General features: G+C 44.0%; 1 protein-coding gene across 1 annotated transcript; it reads left to right on the plus strand.

The window, feature by feature from the left end:
* The first annotated feature begins 148 nt into the window (after nucleotides 1–148).
* On the plus strand, nucleotides 149–7,911 carry LOC142588819 (uncharacterized). Its single transcript, XM_075700636.1, has 3 exons — nucleotides 149–218; nucleotides 2,583–2,878; nucleotides 7,597–7,911. Exons 1-3 carry the CDS (start codon nucleotides 149–151, stop codon nucleotides 7,840–7,842), a joined length of 612 nt encoding a protein of 203 aa, XP_075556751.1. The 3' UTR covers nucleotides 7,843–7,911.
* Nucleotides 7,912–13,780: the final 5,869 nt, after the last annotated feature.

The following is a 13,780-nucleotide window of genomic DNA, read 5'->3' on the forward strand; positions in this document are numbered from 1 at the left end:
ATACACTCTGTAGTGTGGGAAAATATAACATATTTTCTATGTGTACACTAAATGTTCAAAAAAGCAATGCACCAATGTGCTATTTGCCTTCAAGTTTATTAACAAGTTTATTGTCAAGTTCAGGCTTATTGAAGATTGTTATCAGCATATGTCCAACAGGAATCTGCTGACTCAGCAGCGGTCAAGGTGGCTGTCCGAGCTGTGCTGGCTGCCTCAGCGTAAGAAAAAGAAAGAAATTGGGTGAATATCAACACTTGCCTCTGACCTGCACGTGCCTCCGTGGCATCTTTGTTGGTGGAGTGTTCACGGGTGTGCAGGCGAGGCGAGGTGTAGGAATCATCCGAGGGGAAGAGTGGTGCTTACTCGGCGAAATGGCTGTTTTCATTGCGTGTGGCTTTCCTTGAAGTGCTTCCTTGGTGACTTGGCTAACACACGCGCAGTCAAGATAGTCATCTTGACTGCGCGTGTGTTAGCCAAGTGTGCTGGCTGCCTGAACGTGGAAAAAAAAGAAATTGGATAACTGTCAATACTCGTGACATTTGTTCTTGCTCTCTTACCTGCATGTGCCTCCATGGTGTCCTGGCTTGCGGAGTCAGCATGAGGGAGCTGCTGTGGCTAGGCGTAGACATTGTCTAAGCGAGAAGAAAAGGCTTTACAAATGGGGAATTGTGTCACTAAATGTAGTTTTTTGCCTGCTTCTTGCATTGTTCTTGCCTAAAAGTTTTCAAAGATAGTGTCCTGAATGCACCAGCACGTTGACTGCTTTTACTTTTTACATGCAGGTGTTGCTGTGAGATCCTTGGTATGGCTGCGTGCACCATTTTAACACTTGGTGGAGGCATTTGAAGTGATAGCCAAAAATATTAACCCTTTACTTGGCAGCTCAACAATATTCTTGACCTTAAAAAATTATTCTCAGACAGCACATGAAACCAAATATCAGTCTGTCCTTTTGTACTTACCTTAATTTATGTACCTGCTCAACAGTGGTAGTCGCAAAAATATCGACCGTGAGCAGTAGCAGATGTTTTGGTGACGAAACTCAGAGACCTCGTCAGTATCGTCTTAGCTGGCTTCGTGGTAATATTGATATTCAGATTGAAGTTTCGGCAAACAAACAACCAGTATTAATCGCTACTAATCCGTAAGGCATAGCTCTGTAGAGTATGGGTTGGAAAATTACATGTATATTTCGTTTTTACGCGTCAGTGTCCGTGTGTGCCAGTTTATCGATGCAACTATAAACGACCAAAGTGTTTAGCCCCCCGTGAAGCAGTTGATTACCAGAATATGCGCCCGTAGCTGATGCATACGCGAGCTCCAAGTCAGGGAACTTAAACGGAGGTCACGGCAGGAAATGAGAGTCAGGGCACCAAACGGAAGAAGGCGTGTCTCTCCACTTGTTTGTCATTAGGCAATGCCAGGCGTCATAGTTGAAGACGACGTGGATTACAGAGGCGACAATGAAGAATGTTTTCTCTTTCTCAAGAGTTTGTTACTCTCTCTGCTCTTCGAAGCTTAAGTCAAAGCGATAGTATGCGAAACAGTGTTAGGTTGGCTGTGTTGAACACTCCGTCAGCTATAACGTCACTGCTAAACACTGTAGGGGAAGGCACAGTTATTTGTGGTTATTTATGTGACTAAATGAGACGAATTATTTACCTAGTCTGTAAAACAGTTCAAGTGAACGTAAAATATTCATTGGCAAGGTTGAAGACCACATTGAGCGATTTTTACACGATTTCTTTACATGAAGATATGTTTTATGATTATATATTTTTCTCGCCGAATAGTGAGCACAAGGCAAGCAATAAAGTACCACACGATTAAGAGCTTGCGCGCAGCGAGAATGGTGTCCTCAAAAATGCTTGGAATAATTTTTACTGCTGCATGCTTACAGAACGCCGTAATTGGCCGCATGCAATGGAGAAAGATGGAATAGAGTGGCGTAAGCTTCCATTTTTGCGGGCATATTTTCTTTTCTAAAGCAATAGTGCATACGATGCCATAGGTCTCGGGCATAGCTTCATAAAGCTCTTTAGAATACTTTTACGTTTGTGACATTTACTGTCGTTGTAAAGAGCGAGCAGTTTTCGGCGGCGGCTGACAATACATTCGAACAAGGCTCATGGTTGCCAACTCTCATTCATATGTTACCCTGGTGGCTCATTCCCACGAGCTCTCTGCGTTCGCCACAAATAAGAAAAAAAATATTTAAAATGCGGTCAACATGACATAAATGTCGTCATACGTAGACGTCTATTCAATGGGTACGTTTTCCTAAATCTCCGTGATTTCCTTAGAGGCAATAATCACAACCACATCAGCTATATTTGAATAATGTAATCCATTGGATATTCCTTCATATGCTCTGCAACATCTTCGCGGAAGGCCGTGCATTGGGTTCAAAACTATGATAAGATTGTAATACATTTTCGACACGAAGAAAAGTGCTAGTAAAAGAATAATTATACTTGCTACATTAGAACCCACCGAGTTTTGGATAAAATACAGCGCTTACCGTAACTTTTTTTTTGTTTTGACGTTTCACATGTTGCACACATGTTCTTCTTTTTTCACAGCGCGCTGCGGCAACGCACCCGATGTCGACTGGACAGAAACTATAAATTCCTACCTGCGGCGAATACCAGAGATGATCAGCATGCGAAGCAACATGAGCGAGACCTGGATAATGGGATTGGAATTCTCGAAGCCAGAGCTGGCGGGTCTCCCAAGCCTGTGGGCCTACAAGCCAGCCCACAGCTTCTGCGCGAGCAACACCACCTTCGTTGAGGCTGTTGTTTTCGCCGATGATCCACTGCGCATCACTTTGGACTGGCAGAGCTGCACCGGCACCAGCGGGAAACTTGGAACAACGGTAGGCAACTTCTTTAAAATGTTTACCTTCATTATTGAGAACAGATAACGGAGTACTTACAGGATGGTTACGAGTGTTTTAAGTGTTAGTCGCGAGGTGGTTAGAGCGTTGTTGCTCCCGAGCCCCAGATGCAGCATCCCCTTCCTCCCGTCTTTGAATACTGCTGGTAAAATCTGTGTTCCGCTGCTGCACGATTGAGCGCATAGCGTTCACGGTGCGTCCGGTTCGGTTAATCGTTTTCGTTTTATTTTATACAAAATGCTTAACTGGACACTCAAAATGAATCAAAACTGCCTGCAATCAAAACTGACTGCGCTTCTTTCGGCATCCTCTAACCTTACCTAGCGTGGCGCGCATGCGCCGTCGCTAGCGAACGCACGACCACTGCCATGATACTTGCGGGCACTTCTGGTGCGTTCAGCCACCCGCGATGCGCGGAGGGACACGCCTCCCGACGGTGTTCAACAAACCGTGACCAACTCTTAATTTCTCATTCATGGAAGCGCGTGCCGGTTCCCCTGCCCTTCTAATAGAGGGAGCCCCTTCAGTTGCGTGTACAATGTCCCTTTGGCGCACGCCAGAGAGGTTAAACTAGAAACCTCCTTGGCCGACGTCGGTGCCGTCACCAACACATACAGCGCGAAATTACGCAAAGAGGAACAGAAATGTTCCGAATGAAAAGGATCAAGTGCTGAGGCGAAGCTTCACATCGGGACCAACTCTGACTTGGATTTGAAGATGCCTATGAAACGAGCAAATGATACCAATATAGTAGCACCGAGTATCGCCTTGTCGTTCTTTAATTATGTGTTGCAGGTTAATAAATTTCAACCTGTACTTTTCTTAAAACTTCAGACGCAAAAAGAAAGTCCCGACACTAAAGCTCTACGCCACATCGGCCATGTTGTTCATGGCCGAATGCCTCTCTTCCCCGCTGTGTGCCCTTGTATTAAAGAATATGGTTGTGCCGCTTTGCGGAAAGGTTGCATATTCACTGTAGATAATGTTGTGGCTTTATTAGTATTTTACCCGAGTTCAATCTACGTTTCTTTTGACAACGAATTCATCATCCAGAAAATGAACATGTGTTGCTGCAGTGCCCTGTAAGCATATTTAGTCGATATTGACCTAACCTGAGCGTACTTTGGGACACCCGCACAAACATTTAGTTATTTAGATGACCGTCTCGTCATTTCAGCTGCTAACCCACTCCAGACGGGTACTATTGCAGTGGAAAAAGTTTTAGCAAACTTTAGACGCAATTGGAAAGGTTTAGCTTTCACGTTTGAACTGCCTAAGAAACACGTGCTGCCGTTTAATGACCAACATATTTTCTGGATGTACTCGCCAAGTCCTCGTAAAGAAGCGTTAAGTTTTCTATTCCATGCACAGAGGGTTCGCTGAACGAATGATAGCTTTAATGCATCGAATTGGTGCTCGTGGAGTCTTGTGTTCATTTGCTGCAGGCTCATTTTATTATGGGGAAGCTGTTTACCTCTGGGCCCTGTATGCATCCCCCGCATGCGTTACTAGGGGGGAGTACCCTTGCCGGCTTATGTCCGTATCACAGCACATGTGCAGGAACGTGATGGCCGACACGCCGGCGATGGTGAAGCACGCTTCAATCGCTCCGCCAACTTCCAAAAATGAGTTAGTTTCCTTAAGTCCAAAGAGAACCACATAAATTCGGCCTTGTAAATAAAAAACATATATATATATATATATATATATATATATATATATATATATATATATATATATATATATATATATATATATATATATATATATATATATATATATATATATATCTTAGAAAGTTCATTTAGAGTGGCAAGTTAGTCCTCGTGCACTTGATTTGTTTTAAATCCTGCTTGACGAATAATGAAGGGGGAAAGAGTGTCGTGACCGTCACCTCTGTACGTGGCCTGCGCTACTGTAGTTATAACGTCGCGCGCGTCGGAGGCGACGGTGCGCCTGAAGCAGCGTTTGCGGCGCATGCGCGGGACGTGTGGTGACCGCTGCGACGCTTGTGTTGTCGTAGTGTGGTGGCGTATGAAATGCATATATATTATTTTTGTCGTGTATGCAGCCCATGCATATGCAGCCTGCAGAGCTTCGCTGGTAATCGTTCCCCATATACATGTGACGAGGTCAAGAATTCTTTTTTGTTGGCTGCTTCGAGTGTATCAACGTCCAATGAAAAACATGGTGACTAGACAGTGTAGCCATGTTAAAGAACTGAGTGCAACACATATTCGTTTGTCGGCATCTTGCACTCGATAGCGGCATTCTTTAATGTACGCTTAGCCAAGTTTTCATTCTGCCGGCTTGTTCACTTTGTCCGACGTGGTAGTTGCAATTCAGGTTAGACGGAAGAGACCTCTCCTGGATGGTTCGAATTGAGCAAATTATTCAATTCAATTAGTCATTCTGTCAGTCAGTGAGTCAACTAAACGTAGATATCAGAAACAAGACTGTGAAACTAACCATGGAGGAGGAAGGGACTTTATGCTGCGGTGCAGAGGGAGCGGTTCCCCATCACTTGTCCCCTTTTTGCTCATGTAGCGGGTAGGTAAGAAATTCGAACACAAGGAAAAATGGAAGCATGTGGTCAAGAACGTAAGTAGAAGAGAACGGCGAACTTTGAGCAAAGACAGGATTGGGATTGGCGTCACAGGAGCAGTTAGATGGGAAAGGAGTGCAAATTACGCAGATTTCGGTCTCAATGGACATTGAATATTGAATTAGTCGAATATGTGGCGTTCTGGCCCCGTCTTGGTCACAGTGCAGCCAGTGAGAGAGAGAGAGAGCAAATGATAAACGAAAGGCTGGAAGCTTAACGAGGACTGAATCCAGTTGGTTAACCTGCATATAGGAAAGGGTAAAGGGGAGGGAAAGAATAAAAGAAGAGAAACTCCGCTGGGGATATCGATTGGCCCTTCAGTCCGGGTCACAGGAGGGGACTCAATCCGGTAGCTTTAAAATATCGCAGCAGCAATTTTGTGGCGTTTTGCAGCTGCAATACACGACGCCATGGTCCCAAGATCTTGTTCAAGGTGAACGGTTACTGGCTACCTGAGGGAGCTATAACTTTAGTAGAGCTCTTTGGTTAACCTGAACGCAGGGAGGAATAGGGATATGTGGTAGCCTTAATTGTTGGTGCGGTAACTGCTGTCTGCATTTAAAAAAAACATACGCTGAGTGTTTCTGCGAGGACCGGCAAACAATTTGTAAAAATTGCCTTTAGCAGGTAGCATAGTTGTAGTCTTGGAGCACCATTAGTCGAAGAGGCGGCCATTTTTCATTCAAGAAATCGAAATGCGAAATTGTCTAATCGCAAAAAAACCCTAATAATCTTTTAAAAGATAATTACCTCACGGCACATATTGCAATGTACACATTCTATCGGATGAAGTTCCAAAGCATACGCACCTGGAAAGAAATCTGTAGACGATCCCATTTTCGTGATATGCGCCATCAAACATGCAGTAAAAACGCTACGTCGTAACATTTGTATGTTTTCTTTACCGAAACGCTTTGTTTTTACTAGCCAGATTGCGGTTACAGTCAGGTAGAGGCGCGCAAATTGTTTTTCGATATCTGTAGCCATGTCCAAGTCCCTCCTTCAGAAACTGAATGGTAAAACGAAAACTGGGACTATTTTCCGAACCATAAGGCCTGAAGTAGAGCCATATGTGCCAAAGTTCTGCAGAATCTGAAAAAAAATACTGCCGAAAAGGTACAAAATACTTTGCTCTGTATGAGAAAGAATCACGCAGGACCCTGTATTGTGTGTAGCGTAGGCGTCGTATGTGAAACTCAGCTGACAGCTACAAAATCTACGTCTGACACACAGCTCGCATATATATGATCTAGCACGTGAACATAAGCTGTCTATAAATAATAAGATAATACCGCATTCACCGGTGCTTTGTTGGTAGTGTTCTTGTTAGCAGTTTGCTATCTAGCATTTCAATTCCGGGAAAGAGCTGTGATTTGCATGCGTAAGAGCTAAAGGAAACATGCCATATCCGGAAAACGGAAAATATATTTATAAGTGACACCTCGGTGATGCTGAGTCGCGGAGAAGAAATTATTTTAGAAAGACTGCTAATATCTTTTTTTTTAATTGCGTGGTTTTCGATATGATAGGATACGCGTGACCGTTTATGCTTCGTGCAATCTCGGAACCCGCCTGTCATCTATACATGCACCCATGTGGCTTCCAACTCAAATTGCGCATATTACTTCAAGGAAGTATTTAAAGCGAAGCTTTCCTTCTAAGCCATCCCGGCTTTTCCAAAGCATGGCTGCTGGGTGCTGCTGCTTTGCCTAATAGTTAACACTTCAACGATTTACATTACGGGCGCGATGACGGGATCAAACCTCCTTGCCCTCGCCCTGTAGCGCGGTGCTCTGTCAATTTTGTCGCAGTCACACGTATACTCCTATTGTGCCAACGGCAACTAGCTCTTTGAGAGGATCGCTGTGTGTTGCCATATTGCGTAGTTCGAGTGTGTGGGAGCACATCCGCAAGCAGCTGTTTCCTTTACGCCAAGAGACAGAAGAATGAGAGGCGCAAATACAAAACATTTTTGATTAGCTGCCTTACGAAAGCTTCGCTTCACATAGGAGTAGATTTCAATATGCGCGTAGGACATGCATGCTATTTTCAGGAATGACATCTTTCTTTGCTTTTTGTTTACAATTCCTAGGTCTCAAGCAGTCAGATGCGCCTCTACTTCACCGCTAACCCAACACCTCAAGACCCCTACCGGCTTCGGCTTCACCACATCAGAGTCGACAGCCTTGAGGACCCGCGCTTGTTCATGACAGGAGTTAGCCCAGCAATCCACAATTTCGTGACTGTCCTCGAATTCGTTGGGATGCCGCACCTGCAGCTCTTCTGGAACAGCTTCCTTCGTGTGAACGCTTTATTCTTTATGCGTGACGCCCTCTAGATCTAAAGGAATTGTGCCAAGGCAAGAACTTCAGCTTTCAGAAAACAATAATTAATAAATTGTAATCAGTTTGGCTCTCACGAGCTGACAGCTGAGCTGGTGAGCATACGCGTATCTAGCCAACCGCCTAGATACGAGTATGTTTGCTACATTTAAGAGATATGATGCGGGCGCAACGCTGCGGAAGTTTTGCTCCACGCTAAGTTTAGAACACTACAGTCGAGAACACTGAACACGTAGATTTCTGAAGTCGATTGTTCGGAACTATATCTGATCTCGTTTCTTCATGGCCTAGCATCACTAGCTCGGAACGACATCGGAGCATTGTCAATGTTGGATATTTGAGACTGCTGTAAAAAAAATTCGATACATACTTCATGCTGAAACTCCTGACACTTTTGTTTCTGCGATTAGTAACAATAGGTACAGGCCGCCATTGGAATATGAACCTGGCAACGTTTAACGCTAGAACGTTATCTAGTGAGGCGAGTCTAGCAGTGCTATTGGAGGAATTAGAGGGAAGTAAATGGGATATAATAGGGCTCAGTGAAGTTAGGAGGCCGAAAGAAGCATATACAGTGCTAAATAGCGGGCACGTCCTGTGCTACCGGGGCTTAGAGGATAGAAGAGAACTAGGAGTCGGATTCCTGATTAATAAGAATATAGCTGGTAACATACAGGAATTCTATAGCATTAACGAGAGGGTGGCAGGTCTTGTTGTGAAACTTAATAAGAGGTACAAAATGAAGATTGTACAGGTCTACGTCCCTACATCCAGTCATGATGACCAGGAAGTCGAAAGCTTCTATGAAGACGTGGAATCGGCGGTGGGGAGAGTGAAAACTAAATACACTATACTAATGGGCGACTTTAATGCCAAGGTAGGCAAGAAGCAGGCTGGAGACAAGGCAGTGGGGGAATATGGCATAGACACTAGGAATAGCAGGGGAGAGTTATTAGTAGAGTTTGCGGAAAAGAATAATATGAGGATAATTAATACCTTCTTCCGCAAGCGGGATAGCCGAAAGTGGACGTGGAGGAGCCCGAACGGCGAGACTAGAAATGAAATAGACTTCATACTCTGCGCTAACCCTGGCATCATACAAGATGTGGACGTGCTCGGCAAGGTGCGCTGCAGTGACCACAGGATGGTAAGAACTCGAATTAGCCTAGACCTGAGGAGGGAACGGAAGAAACTGGTACATAAGAAGCCGATCAATGAGTTAGCGGTAAGAGGGAAAATAGAGGAATTCCAGATCAAGCTACAGAACAGGTATTCAGCTTTAACTCGGGAAGAGGACCTTAGTGTTGAAGCAATGAACGACAATCTTGTGGGCATCATTAAGGAGTGTGCAATGGAAGTCGGTGGTAACTCCGTTAGGCAGGATACCAGCAAACTATCGCAGGAGACGAAAGATCTGATCAAGAAACGCCAATGTATGAAAGCATCTAACCCTGCAGCTAGAATAGAACTGGCAGAACTTTCCAAGTTAATCAACAAGCGTAAGACAGCTGACATAAGGAAGTATAATATGGATAGAATTGAACATGCGCTCAGGAGCGGAGGAAGCCTAAAAACAGTGAAGAAGAAACTAGGAATTGGCAAGAATCAGATGTATGCGTTAAGAGACAAAGCCGGCAATATCATTACTAATATGGATGAGATAGTTCAAGTGGCTGAGGAGTTCTATAGCGATTTATACAGTACCAGTGGCACCCACGACGATAATGGAAGAGAAAATAGTCTAGAGGAATTCGAAATCCCGAAGGTAACGCCGGAAGAAGTAAAGAAAGCCTTAGGAGATATGCAAAGGGGGAAGGCAGCTGGGGAGGATCAGGTAACAGCAGATTTGTTGAAGGATGGTGGACAGATTGTTCTAGAGAAACTGGCCACCCTGTATACGCAATGCCTCATGACCTCGAGCGTACCGGAATCTTGGAAGAACGCTAACATAATCCTAATCCATAAGAAAGGGGACGCCAAAGACTTGAAAAATTATAGACCGATCAGCTTACTCTCCGTTGCCTACAAAGTATTTACTAAGGTAATTGCAAATAGAATCAGGAACACCTTAGACTTCTGTCAACCAAAGGACCAGGCAGGATTCCGTAAAGGCTACTCAACAATAGACCATATTTACACTATCAATCAAGTGATAGAGAAATGTGCAGAATATAACCAACCCTTATATATAGCTTTCATTGATTACGAGAAAGCGTTTGATTCAGTCGAAACCTCAGCAGTCATGGAGGCATTACGGAATCAGGGTGTAGATGAGCCATATGTAAAAATACTGGAAGATATCTATAGCGGATCCACAGCCATTGAGTCCTCCATAAAGCAAGCAACAAAATCCCAATAAAGAAAGGCGTCAGGCAGGGAGATACGATATCTCCAATGCTATTCACAGCGTGTTTACAGGAGGTATTCAGAGACCTGGATTGGGAAGAATTGGGGATAAAAGTTAATGGAGAATACCTTAGTAACTTGCGATTCGCTGATGATATTGCCTTGCTTAGTAACTCAGGGGACCAATTGCAATGCATGCTCACTGACCTGGAGAGGCAAAGCAGAAGAGTGGGTCTAAAAATTAATATGCAGAAAGCTAAAGTAATGCTTAACAGTCTCGGGAGAGAACAGCAATTTACAATAGGCAGCGAGGCACTGGAAGTCGTAAGGGAATACATCTACTTAGGGCAGGTAGTGACGGCGGATCCGGATCATGAGACGGAAATAATCAGAAGAATAAGAATGGGCTGGAGTGCGTTTGGCAGGCATTCCCAAATCATGAACAGCAGGTTGCCGTTATCCCTGAAGAGAAAAGTATATAATAGCTCTGTCTTACCAGTACTCACCTACGGCGCAGAAACCTGGAGGCTTACGAAAAGGGTTCTACTCAAATTGAGGACGACGCAACGAGCTATGGAAAGAAGAATGATAGGTGTAACGTTAAGGGATAAGAAAAGAGCAGATTGGGTGAGGGAACAAACTCGAGTTAATGACATCTTAGTTGAAATCAAGAAAAAGAAATGGGCATGGGCAGGACATGTAATGAGGAGGGAAGATAACCGATGGTCATTAAGGGTTACGGACTGGATCCCAAGGGAAGGGAAGCGTAGCAGGGGGCGGCAGAAAGTTAGGTGGACGGATGAGATTAAGAAGTTTGCAGGGACGGCATGGCCACAATTAGTACATGACCGGGGTTGTTGGAGAAGTATGGGAGAGGCCTTTGCCCTGCAGTGGGCGTAACCAGGCTGATGATGATGATGATGATGAAGAAACCAGCATTGAGATTTTATCAGGGAGAAAAACTGCTCAAGGCCGTCAGGGAGAGTTTTAGCGAACTTAGGAAGGAAGAATTTGTCCATCTTGGAACGAGACACACGCAGAGGTGCGGGATTGGAACTGAATGTAGAAGTGAAAGAAGCTCCTGCGCCAAAGCAAGAAAGACTCTAGGACGGTGGGATGACCGATCTGTAGTTCACGTATTTTCCTCGACCGAGGACTTGTACCCCCTTCGCTTCTATGAGGTATTGCGCACAATAGTTTCCTAGCTGTTTGATAGGTATCCACCAGAAATGTAGCAGCACATGGCACAAATTGAGAGCTGTTTTTGACTAGGAATGGTGAGATCACGTATCGGATGAAGTTCTACGGGCAAGATCTTCAGCCTGAAGTGGTCAAAGTTCATCGTAGTATGCTCATAGATACAGCAAAGCAGCGCAATACCCCCTGGAAAACATTTCACGTTGTTATAGGAATGCTTTGGGGCGATAACTGGAAGCAGCAGCGAGATATTTTGCCTGAGATCGCCAAGCTTGTCAAAATAGCTTTGACTATCCCAGTCACGTCATGCACATCTGAAGAGATCGTCTTCATGCCTCCGTCGAGCCAGAACGTACCTGAGGTCAACAATAGGAGAAGCGCGGTTGATTCACATAGCAGTTATCCTTGCGCAAAGTGAGCTCGCCCGCAAAATGAATGTCAGTGACATCGCGGACAAGTTCATTCAGAGATTAACCATACGTAGAAACACATTCTTAATTGTGCGTGGACTTTGTATTAAAATACAGTAAACTTCTTCTCGGTATATTGCGCCAGCTTCATTCTGTTATAGCCCCTGACCTTATTTTATTCCGTTTCACAAAATCATAATTTTCTCAGTTCGTTATTACAACGTGTGCCGTTTGGGTATCGTTCTTGCTTTTTTGTTTTGTGCCACGTTTGCTAGTTCATTTATATTTTTGAACGCCGACGAGTTTATGACATGTCCTGAGATTTTAAATTAACGTTTTGTGGAAATGTTCCTACTGCCCAGTTTTTGTTAGACACGAAGAGTTTACAATCTCTTTAATTTTTGAATTGCAAGCTTACTCCGGTAAGGTTTGTGTTGTCCATTGATTCTCAGAAACGAAGCGTTTGTATTCAGCTGTAATATTTGATTTGTTAGCTTGTCCACGACATGTTCGAGTTACCCGGTGTTCTTTCTCACTTTGAGTACGGGCCTTGTGAATGTTTACCCAAAGGTTACGTGTCTCTCAGTTTCTTCTGCATTTATTTATTTAATACATTAGGAAACACGCGGTCATTCTTCTTAGCATGCTCGCTTTGCTTTAGAAACAAGAAAAAAAACATATTTTTACGTATATTGCTTATCCGCCTGTGTATGTCTCTTGCAAGGAGCATGTGGGAGGAGTGGGTGAACGAATCAAAACACAGAGGGTGCGAATTCGTTCTCCCTTCCGGCAGATAAAAAAGTCGGCGCCTGTAGTAGAAGAGCTTGTGAAGCTAATATAGACGAGATATTCAGTGACGATTATATAACAAGTCAATATCCAAGGATCATTTATAGCTATCAACCCATAGCCGGTGCTCTCATATTCAAGCAAGAAAATAGGACGTGTCATTCTGGACAGCATCAACTGTCTCTTTAGAGTGTTCATACTACCCTTTGACCGAGCTTTACAAGGTTTATGAAAAGGAAAAGAAGAAAGAAACGGAGAACATGCTGTCCATTTCTTTTATTTATTTGTAAAATTTTTTCCCAGCTGCATCAATATTTGAATAGACGGGTTCATCCCAACGGGACATCTGCGTCTGTGATCAAGCCTGCAATGCCCTTATTTGTATAAGTGTTTGAAAAGTAAGGTTCCGGAGCATAATGTGACATGAACATAAAACAATACCTGTTTCTAAGAAAAAAGTAACCATCGCTCTCCTCAAAAGGAACAGAAAGATAGAAAACAAGGTGCACAGGAAAGGCGCGAAAATGATTTTTTTGTTCACTGCCGTGCTAAGTCCACAGTTCCAAGCTAAGCTACAATGGAAACTCCAATAAGCTAGTGCAACCATATGAATTTGAATATTATAACATCAACTCTTGAGCAATGACAATATCCTTGTATATTGCACCATCATTGAATACCATAAAACAAATCAATATAATGCTCTCGAAGCAAATGTTTATATTAGAAACGAGACCGCCCAATTACTATTCGTAATTTTGAATCGTCAGCCACCCTTTGAAGTCATTGAATAGGGAAGGTCAAGCCCACCGTTTAGGTGAAGTTGCTTATAGAGCACGGAACCGTACGCCGATATCTAATGTAACGCGCAACAATTTAGTGCTGCTACATCTGAACACTGGGCTAAGCTAGGCGCTCGCGGGATTCGACATGGTTGCATACTCGTGCTTCAACGAATGCAACTCAACGGCAAGGCCACTTTCTATCACTCCCTTGCTGCCGACACACGACGTCAATTTAACGCTGTTTCAGGCGACTTGGGCTACGGTCGTGAAACATATCACGCGAGGCAAGGCCTTTTGATCTCCCAATTAGCCGTGAAAAGGCGTGCGTCTGCGAGATAGCTGCGTGGCGCAGGACGTGGTTTCTGTTTCTTTTTTGTTTTGTTTTGGCGACTCCATTTCCGACGTCA

This window comes from Dermacentor variabilis, chromosome 7 (genome assembly GCF_050947875.1).
Source record: "Dermacentor variabilis isolate Ectoservices chromosome 7, ASM5094787v1, whole genome shotgun sequence".
Taxonomy (NCBI): Eukaryota; Metazoa; Arthropoda; class Arachnida; order Ixodida; family Ixodidae; genus Dermacentor; species Dermacentor variabilis.

Excerpts from the sequence above, each read along its gene's own strand:
- LOC142588819 (XM_075700636.1), top strand. The coding sequence starts at position 149 with ATGTCCAACAGGAATCTGCTGACTCAGCAGCGGTCAAGGTGGCTGTCC. Across the intron at positions 219-2,582 it reads GCTGTGCTGGCTGCCTCAGC|CGCGCTGCGGCAACGCACCC; the intron begins GTAAGAAAAAGA and ends CTTTTTTCACAG. Across the intron at positions 2,879-7,596 it reads GCGGGAAACTTGGAACAACG|GTCTCAAGCAGTCAGATGCG; the intron begins GTAGGCAACTTC and ends TACAATTCCTAG.